General features: G+C 44.4%; 1 protein-coding gene across 1 annotated transcript in view; it reads left to right on the forward strand.

Annotated features, from left to right (window-relative positions):
• The window catches only part of LOC311226630 (CUB and sushi domain-containing protein 3-like), a gene marked incomplete at both ends in the record, with an annotated part of 799,139 nt that overhangs the window by 732,047 nt on the left and 54,592 nt on the right, over positions 1-12,500 (forward strand). The window contains 3 exons of the mRNA XM_084312048.1: positions 701-874; positions 2,454-2,639; positions 7,003-7,188. Coding sequence (XP_084168174.1) covers positions 701-874; positions 2,454-2,639; positions 7,003-7,188 — 546 coding nt within the window. The remainder of the gene's footprint in view (positions 1-700; positions 875-2,453; positions 2,640-7,002; positions 7,189-12,500) is intronic.

Below are 12,500 nucleotides of genomic sequence, written 5' to 3' on the forward strand. Positions count from 1 at the left end.
ATATATGAATATAAATCATTATTAACTTCAGTCCTCACCATACATATCAAATATTTATTCATTTTCAGGATTTAAAAAAAAATTAAATTAGGGTTAGGGTGTTAGGGTTAGGGTTAGGGGTTAGGGTTAGGGGGTTAGGATTACCCTAGGGTTACCCTAACCCTAACTTTAACCCTAACCCTAACCCTAACCTGTCCAGTTCTGCGACTAGGGTGAAAGGTGTGAAAGGTGTTGTTCACGCGCTTAATAGTGATTGTTTTTAAAAAAAACAACCATGGATTATTGTAATGTGAGTCCAAGATGTGATACTGAGCTACTTTTTTGGCATATACATCAAATCTAGCCAACGCTATCCACAAACACACGTTAAAAAAGGCTTTTTGACCAGAACTGCGACAAAGGTGACTGGAGGGTTAAACGAGATGATTTACAAATGCGTCCATTGGAAATACATTGCAATTTCAAGGAGGGTGGACCGCGCGGGAAACGCCAATGACGTAACCACGACTACACCCCCTCTATTCCAGGTCATTATCTGGACACACCCTAATGGTGGTTGATTTGCATATTATTTATGTACTTAGCCACGCCTTCTTGAAGTCCCTTGGTTATTATCCTCAAAACTAAAAAAGATATCAACAATCCTTGTACTAACTTTAATAAGCTTCATCCGGTAATGATGCTGTCTGTATGTCTGTAGCGGGTCACTGTGGTATCCCAGAATCCATCGTGAACGGTCAGGTGATCGGAGAGAACTTTGGTTACCGGGATACGGTGGTGTACCAGTGTCTGCCAGGCTTCCGTCTGATTGGCTCCTCAGTCCGTATCTGTCTCCAGGACAACCAGTGGTCTGGAACTCTGCCCATCTGCATACGTAAGAAGACACTGTGTGTCCTCTCCTCCTCTCCTCTCCTCCTATCCTCCTCTCCTCCACTCCTCTCCTCTCCTCTCTTCCTCTCCTCCTCTCCTCCTATCCTCTTCTCCTCTCGTCTCCTCCTCTCCTCCACTCCTCCACTCCTCTCCTCTCCTCTCCTCCACTCCTCTCCTCCACTCCTCTCCTCTCCTCTCCTCTCCTCTCCTCTCCTCTCCTCTCCTCTCCTCTCCTCTCCTCTCATCTCCTCCTCTCCTCTCCTCTCCTCTCCTCTCCTCTCCTCTCCTCTCCTCTCCTCTCCTCTCCTCCTCTCCTCCTCTCCTCCTCCTCTTATCCTCTCCTCCTCTCCTACTCTCCTCTCCTCCTCCTCCTCCTATCCTCTCCTCCTCTCCTCTCCTCTCCTCTCCTCTCCTCTCCTCTCCTCTCCTCTCCTCTCCTCTCCTCTCCTCTCCTCTCCTCTCCTCTCCTCTCCTCTCCTCTCCTCTCCTCCTCTCCTCTCCTCTCCTCTCCTCTCCTCTCCTCTCATCTCCTCTCCTCTTCTCCTCCTCCTCCTCTCCTCTCCTCTCCTCTCCTCCACTCCTCTCCTCTCCTCCTCTCCTCTCCTCTCCTCTCCTCCTCTCCACTCCTCTCCTCCACTCCTCTCCTCTCTTCACCTCCTCACTCCTCCTTCCTCTCTCTAAGATAAGATAAGATATTCCTTTATTGATCCCCTTGGGGAAATTCAGGATTGCCCTGTCCTTGTCTCCTCTCTCCCAGTGAAACAATGAATATATAAAACACAATAACAGGACTTTGTTTTATTATATAATATTTATATTAATCATTTCTAATAGTTTATTTATTTAACCTTTATTTTACCAGGTAGTCACTTGAGATCAAAGATCTCTTTTTCGAGCAAGACCTGGCCAAAATGGCAGCAAAACTAAATAATTGTGTATCTCCTAAGGCTAAGGGTTAGGGTTAGGGTAAGGGTAAAGGGGTATGGATAAATTGTCTACTTGAAGTTGTTCTACTTGACGTTTGGGATCAACATTCACTACAAAGTGGCGGCTAGGTGGTGTAGTGGGCAAGGCGCTCGCCACCAATGCAGGAGACGCTGGGTTCGAGCCCAGCTCTCTGCCTTGCTATCAGCTTGGCTGGTCGTTCATACTAACACAATTGGCAGTGTTAGGGGTGGGAAAGCTGATGGGTGGGGATCGGACGTTGTGGACAGCGACTCCTACAGGTCGGTTGGTGCGCCTGCACAGCAGAATCAGGAAGCGACGGGGGGCGGCGTGTCCCTCCCACACAGACCCCCGCCGCTGAGAGATCGCGCTGTGCAGGTGAAAAGATGCGACGGCTGCTTCCTCGAGTACCGGAGGGGACACGTGATGTAAGGCTTCGTCCACATTGCATGGCCTAACAGCGTTCGAGACAGGGGAGGGTAGAATTGGACGATACGAAATTGGGATGGGAGAAAAATAGAAAATGGGAGAAAAAAGTAGAAAAAAAAAAACATTCACTACAAAGTATGTTTTATTCTGTCCTTTCACGTCTCCTCTTCCCTCTCTCTCTCTCTCTCTCTCTCTCTCTCTCCCATCAGCCATCAGCTGTGGCCACCCAGGAAGTCCCATATATGGCCGTACGGTAGGGAGTGGCTTCAACCTGAACGACGTGGTGAGCTTCGTGTGTAACCGTGGTTACGTGATGGAGGGTCCCGCACACGCTCAGTGCCAGGCCAACCGGCAGTGGAGTCACCCGCCCCCAACATGTAAAGGTGGGGAGAAAAGTTAAGTCTGTTCCACCCTAACCTTATTTACCCCCCATCCGGCAATTCCACCTTAAACTCGCCCGTCCGTCCCTCTGGGGCCAATTCCACCTTAAACCGACCTCCTTGAATCCATGGAACATAATTGTTCATTTATTTAGCAAAGAAACTAGTCTAAATGAAATGTAATTTATTTTCCAGGACCTCTTTAGTTGTTGCATTGAGCACACAGTTTTGATGGGTGGAGCTCACACCACAGTTTAAAAGCCTGGCTACCCCCCAAGAGTAAACGAGTGGGTGCTTGTACAACCTGGGCATTAGGTGAACAGTGTTCCTGGCTCGAGACATCTGTTCATGTGAAGACTTCAAACCCTCGCCAAATAGTACTGTTTTGTAAATAACATTTAGGACTAACAAATCCATACAGATCCTGCCACGACCCATTTGCCAAGATATGCCCCCTTCAGTTATGTGCCAACAACCCCCAGGTGTGAAGGTAGGTCTGGAACTCATCCAACCAACTGGATGGAATCACAACTTTAGTTAGAACTAAGTCTAACCCCAGGGGTGTAAAGTACTTGAGTAATTGTACTTCGTTACTGTTTTTGGGGATTTGTACTTTACTCAAGTATTATTAGGTTTGTATAATTGTACTTTTACTTTATTACATTTCAGAGAAAAATACATACTTTTACTCCTTACATTTAAAATGCAGACCTACAAAGTACGAAGTACAAATCTTGCAGGTCCGTATATAGTAATTGTTTCTCTGGCAGAACGAAAGGTTATTCTATAACCTAGTTATATGAATACTGGCTGAGCGTCTCGCTCTTCGCCATTATGAGATATCTCGTATCTCCTAGCACCTACTGTGCTCACGAAACAACAAATGCACTCACATGCACGTGACCAGGCCACGCCCCTGCGTCCCACTATATGACGCCATCCAAGGGACCTCAGGGCGCTAAGAGTGAGACGCTCAGCCAGTATTCATATAACTAGGTTATAGGATAACCTTTCGTTATATTATCATACTGGCCAATCGCGTTTCGCTCTTCGCCATTATGAGATATGGGGCAGAGCAGACGCGTGGCCCGACAAGTGTACACCCCCTGAGGGCCCGTAAGCCCCAACCAGGGGTGAGGGGAGTCCCGTCCACCCGCCCGTCCTAACGAAGGGGGGGACGCAGTCAACTCCACCAAAGTGCGAAAAAAGGGAGAACCAGACACCCCTGAAAACGCACAGCACAGGCGGGACCACGTGTGACACAGCACCCCGTGGCACACACCCACACACCCCTGCTAGCCCACCAATGGTGGGACGCAGGATAGGTCCCAGACCTCAGAACCGCCTGGGAGACAGAACCCCCAGTCACGTCCACGAGGTAAAACCTAACGAAGGGACCCGGGGAGAACCAGAAGGCCACAGCACAGATGTCCTCCACGGAGGCCCCCCCTAACAGGGCAGCAGCCCGAGGGGGGACCTGTCCAGCCAACGTGCAGCAAAGGGCAACGCCCCCGCACAACCGATGTGACAGGTGCTGCTTGGACAGCGCCTCACCCGCGCAAGGGCCACCGTAACAAACAAACAGTTGAACGGAAGCCCTGAGAGCCCGAGTCCTGAGGTAAACCCCCAGTGCACGGACAGGACACGACAGGTGAAGGCGCGCCTCCAACTCACTAGCGTGAGGAGGCGGACGAACGCCTGACCCTGACAATAGGGTTTGTACCAAACCTGAAAACGGAGGGTGGGGTTGCAACACAAGTCTCCGCCTCAGCGTTCTCTCCATCCACCTCGACATATGGCACTCTTGTAGCCATATGTGATGATGATCCCAAAGCGCACCCGCCGCCACTTGCCGCTGGTCCGCCAGGAACCATAGATAGGCGGCCCGGTCCCACCCGCTGTGCGTTGCCAACCCTGGACTCGCCAACCGCGTGAGCAGGGCATCTCGCGGAGCTGGGATATCGCACCCTGACACTACCAGTGAGGCAATCGCACCCAAGGGAGGACCATACAAGGCTTGCCCATACACACAATTGTTAAGGGGATGCAGACCAGAGAAAAACACCAAGGACCCCCATTTTCAATTCATAGATTCACAAAAAGCACACCAGCCCTGAGCCTCAGCCCATCCACCCATGTAAATGGTAAACAAGCCCCCGTTAAACCCCCAACATTAGACACCGATTGTAGTAAAGATAGCCCTCGGCGGGGAACAAATGAATGGCGTCCCAGCATTGTAGCATTAGCATTAGCCACGCGCTCTAGGATAGTTGGGAAAACACCCAAAACAGAGTCATGACGACCATGTTTTCCCAAATATCCTGCCCCTCGCGCCAATACATCACTCGGCTGTCTCACGGGACAACAAGCAGTATTACTCATGCTAGTATCAATGCCTGACAATGCAGGCCTTACCTGTGCATGACATAGCTCGACTGCTAACCGTCGCGCGACGTCCCTCAGTCCGCTGTCACGAGACGAGGAAAACCCAGGACAGGCCCGTTGCGCTGTTTAGGATGTGCCGAGAAGATTCCAGGGGCTGGTGAACTTCTGGCGAATACCCAACATTGCGTAAATTCTCCCTGCGTTTCATAACAGCTAGTTCACGGAGTGCACTGCTACTCCCGTGTTGGAAACAAAAAGAGGAAGGTGGAGTGTGACCATGTCCGGCGTCATATAGTGGGTCCAGTTATGCTGCTCTGATTAAAGGTTATGTTAAAGTGGTATAATAATAATAATAATAATAATAATAATAATAATAATAATAATAATAATAATAATAATAATAATAATAATAATAATAATAATAATAATAATAATAATAATAATAATAATAATAATAATAATAATAATAATAATAATAATAATAATAATAATAATAATAATAATAATAATAATAATAATAATAATAATAATAATAATAATAATAATAATAATAATAATAATAATAATAATAATAATAATAATAATAATAATAATAATAATAATAATAATAATAATAATAATAATAATAATAATAATAATAATAATAATAATAATAATAATAATAATAATAATAATAATAATAATAATAATAATAATAATAATAATAATAATAATAATAATAATAATAATAATAATAATAATAATAATAATAATTATTATTATTATTATTATTATTATTATTATTATTATTATTATTATTATTATTATTATTATTATTATTATTATTATAATAATAATAATGATAATGATAATGATAATGATAATGATAATGATAATGATAATGATAATAATAATGGATTGGATTTATATAGCGCTCTTCGTGACACCCCAGTGACCCCAGAGCGCTTACAGAGTCCATTATTCGTTCATACACAGTCATACCGGTGGTGGTAAGCTGCAATTGCAGCCAGAGCTGCCCTGAGGCAGACTCACAGAAGCGTGGCGAATAATCATCGCCTACGGCCCCTCCGACCACCACCAACATTCATTTGCATACACATTCATACGAGGCAAGTAGGTTAAGTGTCTTGCCCAAGGACACAACGGCAGTGGGATGGACATGGGCTTGAGGGGGTTTTCGAACCACCAACCCTTCGATCATTGGACGACCCGCTCTACCATTGAGCCACGCCGCCCCACAAATGTATGTGGTCCAGTTATGCTGCTCTGATTAAAGGTTATGTTAAAGTGGTATGTGGTCCAGTTATGCTGCTCTGGTTAAAGGTTATGTTAAAGTGGTATGTGGTCCAGTTATGCTGCTCTGATTAAAGGTCATGTTAAAGTGGTACGTGGTCCAGTGATGCTGCTCTGATTAAAGGTTGTGTTAAAGTGGTATGTGGTCCAGTAATGCTGCTCTGATTAAAGGTTGTGTTAAAGTGGTATGTGGTCCAGTTATGCTGCTCTGATTAAAGGTTGTGTTAAAGTGGTATGTGGTCCAGTTATGCTGCTCTGATTAAAGGTTATGGTAAAGTGGTATGTGGTCCAGTTATGCTGCTCTGATTAAAGGTTGTGTTAAAGTGGTATGTGGTCCAGTAATGCTGCTCTGTTTATGTCTTTGACAGGCTTCAAATGTGAGAGAATATAATCTTCATATATTTGTGCCATTGTTTCACATCTTCAAAGTAACTAGTAACTGATGGGTTCAGATACATTTAGTGGAGTAAAAGTATAAAGTTCCCTAAAATGAAAATACTTACGTAAAGTACAAGTAGCTCGAGGTACAGTACTTTTACTTTAGTAAATACTTTCCACCACTGCTGCTATTACTACAGTTTTAGTATGAAGAGGGAAGATACAAACCAAATAACACATGTCTTTCTCCTTGTCTGTCTGTCTATATGTCTGTCTCCTTATCTGCCTGTCTGTCTCTCTCTCTCTGCCTATCTGTCTGTAGTGGTGAATTGCTCAGACCCAGGCGTTCCAGCGAGCTCCATCAGGCAAAGTAAAATAGAACACGGGAACTTCACGTTTGGGACCGTGGTGTTTTACGACTGTAACCCAGGATACTTCCTGTTTGGGTCCCCGGTGTTGACCTGCCAGCCCACCGGACACTGGGACAAACCTCTGCCTGAGTGTATCGGTTAGTCTGTCTTTAGTCTGTCTGTCTGTCTGTCTGTCTGTCTTTAGTCTGTCAGTCTGACTGACCATAACCCACTGGACACTGGGACAAACTTCTTCCTGAGTGTATCGGTTAGTCTGTTTGTCTGTCTGTCTTTAGTCTGTCTGTCTGTCTGTCTGTCTGTCTGTCTGTCTGTCTGTCTGTCTGTCTGTCTGTCTGTCTGTCTGTCTGTCTGTCTGTCTGTCTGTCTGTCTTTTTTTTTTTAAACTTAAATTTTTATTAAACATTTATAGACAAACAACATGACATATACAATAACCTCAACAACACTATTAAACAGACATAAATAATAAAGAAAAAATGTAATACCCAAAAGACGAAAAATAAAAATTACTGACTTAAGCAAATAAAAAACATAAAACAGTTGTCATACCTTAAACAAAAATAAAATTAGAAAACATTAAGTGTGTGACATGGGTTCAGAGACCCTCTTTGAACCTCTTTCCTCCTTTACCCTTCGCCCTCTTGTGGTGTATTTGGTTCTTCCTCTGTGATGTCGATTTCGTTCCCCTTGTAATCCTCCCACTTTCCTCATCTTTCTCCAAATTTCTCTTCCTGTAACCTCAGCATGTGTGATCCTCTCCATATCCTGTATCTCTTCCACTATTCCTACCCATTGTGCTATTGTCGGTGGGTCTTCCTTGTACCACAGTCTCGTTATTGCTTTTCTGGCCGCTATCAACATTATCTTTATTAAATATTTGTCCCCCCCTTGTATTCCCTCGTGTGTCAGGTCTCCTAAGTAAAGCACCAGTCCTGTTTGTGGTAACCCGTATCCTAATATGCTGATCATTGCCTCCCCTATCTCCTCCCAATACCCCTTCAGCATCTGACATCCCCAGAATATGTGCGTGTGATTTGCCCCCTCCTTCCCACACATCCTCCAGCATGCTCTTTGTGTTGGTGCATATTTTCCCTTCAGCTCTGGGGTTATAAAGAATCTGATTATGTTTTTCCATCCAAACTCTTTCCATATCCTCGATCCTGTTGTTGAAAGTTGCACCTCGCATATGTTCCCCCATTCCTTCCCTGTTATTTCTATCTCTAGCTCTCTCTCCCATTTCTCCCTTATGTAATCGGTCGTGTGTCCCTTGCTGTTCATTATAGCCCGGTATATTGCTGATATTACTCTTCCTTGCCCCCCTTCGTATGCCCATACTATCATCTTTATTATTCCATTCTGTTCTTCGTCTTTGGCCCCCCTTATTTCTTTGTTGTAGTAGTCTCTAACCTGTAGATATCTGAAGTGGTCCCTGTTTTCTAGTCCAAATTTCTCCTTTAATTTTTGTAGTGTCTGCATTTCCCCCTTCTCTATCATTTTGCATATCGCTGTTGCCCCCCCCCCCCCCCCTCTCCCACCTTCTGAATCCATGGTCTAACCTCCCTGGTTTGAATCTCTTGTCATGTGCTACCCATCTCAGAACCCCTGACTGCTTCTCCAATTTGTGTGTTTTTACTACTCTGTTCCATATGGTCAAGGTGCATTTGGTGATTGGATCTAATAGTCCCGTTTTTTCTTTAAATAGTTCCCTATCTCCCACCAGAGCTTGTACCTTGTATCCCTCCCCTTCTTTTTCAATGTCTTTCCATCTTGCCTCATATCTGTCGTTACACCAGCATGTCACTGCTCTCAGTTGTGCTGCATAGTAATAATCTTGTAGGCTGGGTACTGCCATCCCTCCCTCTTCCTTTGGTAGTTGTAGTGTTTTATATCTGACCCGTGGTCTTCTCCCCGCCCATATGAACCTCGATATCAGTCTGTCCCACTCCCTGAATTGATTCTGTGGTATTTGTATCGGTAGTGACTGGAATAGGTACAGTAACCTTGATAGTATGTTCATTTTAATGACCTCTATTCTTGAATTGAAGTCCAAGGGCATTACTGTCCATCTCTCTAAGTCTCTCTTGATGTTCTGATTTATCTGTGTATAGTTCGTCTCAAACAGGTTCTCTACCCCTCTCGTGATGTTCACCCCTAAGTATTTAATCTTGTCGATGTCCCATCTTATCCCGTCCTATTCCCTAATTTCCGTCGTTGGGGTATAGTTCCATGCTAAGGTCTGTGTCTTTGTCACGTTTAGTTTGTATCCTGAGTAGTGGCCATATTCCTTCAGTAGATCCATCAGTGCCGGGAAGCTCTTGTCTGGTTGCCTCATGTATACTATCACGTCGTCCGCAAATAGGCCTAGTTTATATTCCGTTCCCTTTATCCTTACTCCCTTAATGTCCTCGGTCTGTCTGATCAGTTGTGCCAGTGGTTCTATGAAAACGGCGAAGAGCGTCGGTGAGAGACAACATCCCTGTCTGGTAGCCCTCTCTAATCTGATTCTATCCGTCAAGCTGCCATTCACCTTAACCCTCGCTGTCGGTTCTTGATATAGCGCCTTGATCATCTTCATCGCCCTCCCGTTCAGTCCGAACCTCATCAATGTTTTATATAAAAATGTCCAGCTCACACTGTCGAATGCTTTTTCTGCATCTAGGCTAATCAGTACCGCGCTACCACCTTGTTTTTGTATCTCCTCTACTATGTGTAATGTCTTTCTCACGTTGTCCTGTGTCTGTCTCCCTTTAATAAATCCAGTTTGATCTTCATCTATAATGTCTGGCATAAACGTCTCAAATCTCTTTGATATTATCGATGTATACATCTTGTAATCCACGTTGAGTATGGACACAGGTCTGATTATGGCTTCCTTCCACGAGGGGGGCATTTTTCCCTCTTCCATCGTGTGTCTGAACGCCGCCCCTAACATGGGTGCTAATTCCGTTCTAAATGTCTTGTAGAATTCCGATGGGAATCCGTCGCTCCCCGGAGACTTGTTCTTTTTAGCTCTACTAATTGCCTCTTCCAGTTCTCGTTCCGTAATTATTTTATTTAATTCTTCATTCTGTTCTTTCCCTATCGATGGTAACTCTAGCTTCTCCAGATATGCTTCTATTTCCTCTTCTCCCGCTGCTTTTGGCTGTGTGTATAGTTTCTCATAGTATTCTCTAAATGTCCTCTCTATTTCAGCTGGGTCTCTCAATATTTCATTAGTCTTTATATCCCTTATTGTGTGTATCGTGTTCAACTTCTGTTGCGTCCTAATTCTCCTAGCCAACAATCTGGTCGCTTTTGGTCCCCCTTCATAGTACGTTTGTTTCATGAACCTCGCTTTCTTTTCTATTTCCGTCAATAATTCCCTATTTATCCTGGCCTTTACTTCTTTGATTTCTCCGAGCGTTTCCTGTTCTTTTGATATCTGGTGTCTCCCCTCTAGCTTCTTCAGCTTCCCTATCAGATTGTGATATGTCTCCGTTCTGGCCTTCTTCAGCATTGCTGTCTTCTCCATCAATTTCCCCCTTATCACCACCTTCAGTGTGTCCCATAGAATGTTCGGATCTACCGCCCCGTTGTCATTTTCTTCCTTATACCTGGCTATCTCCTCCTTGATCTGACTCACCACCCCCTTGTTATTTAATATTCCTACATTTAGTCTCCAGATCGTGTTCCTCCGTCTCCCTTCTAGATCTACTGTCAGATATATGGCACTGTGATCCGATATGTCCGCTACTCCTATTCTGCTCTCCCGTACCCTGTAACTGTCCCCCGTCGTCATCAAAAAGTAGTCTATTCTCGCATATGTCACGTGCGGGTGTGAGTAATGTGTGTATTCCCTGTCCATGGCATGCATCCCCCTCCAAACATCTGTAATTCCCATTTCCGTCATCTGAATATTCATATATCTACTGATTGGTGCCCGTCCTCATATATCTACTGATTGGTGCCCGTCCTTTTCTAGTACTCGTGGTGTCTAGGTCGTGATTCAGTACTACATTAAAATCTCCCGCGCATACCAATATCCCTTCTAGTTCCATCACTATCATATCAAAAATGGTCTCATATAAATCCCTCTCACTCTCTGGGGGTGCTTAAACATTCACTAACGTAATCATTTGACCCTCCATTTTTCCCTTCACCAGAACAAACCTTCCCTCCTTGTCTCTTACTTCCTTGATCAATTCAAATTTGACTGTGTTTTTGATTAACGTGATTACTCCTCTCCTCAGGTTCCGTTTAAAGGAACTATAGTATGCATTTTCATATCCAAATCTCTTCAGTTTCTCATGATCCTGTGCTACCAAATGTGTCTCCTGCAGAAAAATCACTTCCATCTAACTTTTTTTACACTTCAACATCACTTTGCCCCTCTTTATCGTATTATTCATTCCATTAACGTTTAACGACATCATTTTTATACCTTTAACCATTGTCATCTTTCTTCTTCTTTCGTCCGTCAGTCCCCCCCATGTCACATTCATTCCCCCCTCCGGTTGTAGCCTCCGCTCTCTTCACCGAATATATATAATGATTAACATAAATAAAAAACATAAACTTTACATAAAGTGCTCCCAAGGCGTTCGGGGGATCCCTGTGTCCCCCCCTGTCCCCTGCTGGTGGGTGAGGAGTAATTGCTCTCCTAGTGAGAGGCCTCCTCCTGACGGCTTGGGGGTTTGAAACCTTTACCCCCAACCACTCGTCATATTTGTCCAGCTTTCTTACTGTTTTTATTGCTGTCGAGCTCCTGGTCAAAAGCGCTCTGTCCTTCATTCTGATCAAAGACCCCCATTTCCTAGGTCCCTCTCAATGTGGCTCATATGTTCCAATGTCCCTCCTTCCTCCCAAACCCATGTGTGGTGTCTTCTGTGTACCCCTTTTTACTTTCTTTTCCTCCTCTCTATTTTCTATGTGATGTCCATTTATCCCCTTAATCCCTTCCAACTGTGTTACTCGCAGCGTGTGTCTATGTACTTGTTTCAATATGTTCTGTGTTCCGTCTATCATACCTAATTATATTTCCATTTATTTCCTCCATCAGCATGTGTATTATGTGTCCATGTATACGTTATGTTCGTTCCTATATCCTGCCTCTACCTGGGAATGTGTGTTTATGTATATGTTATTTCTGTCTGTCTGTCTTAAGTCTGTCTGTCTTTAATCTGTCTGTCTGACTGTCTGAATGACCATAACCCACTGGACACTGCGACAAACCTCTGCCTGAGTGTATCGGTTAGTCTGTCTGTCTGTCTGTCTGTCTTTAGAGTGTCTGTCTTTAGTCTGTCTGTCTGACTGACTGACTCACCATAACCCACTGGACACTGGGACAAACCTCTTCCTGAGTGTATCGGTTAGTCTGTCTGTCTGTCTGTCTTTAGAGTGTCTGTCTTTAGTCTGTCTGTCTGACTGACTGACTGACCATAACCCACTGGACACTGGGTCAAACCTCTTC

The sequence above is a fragment of the Notolepis coatsorum genome, assembly GCF_963971535.1.
Source record: "Notolepis coatsorum genome assembly, chromosome: 4".
NCBI lineage: Eukaryota > Metazoa > Chordata > Actinopteri > Aulopiformes > Paralepididae > Notolepis > Notolepis coatsorum.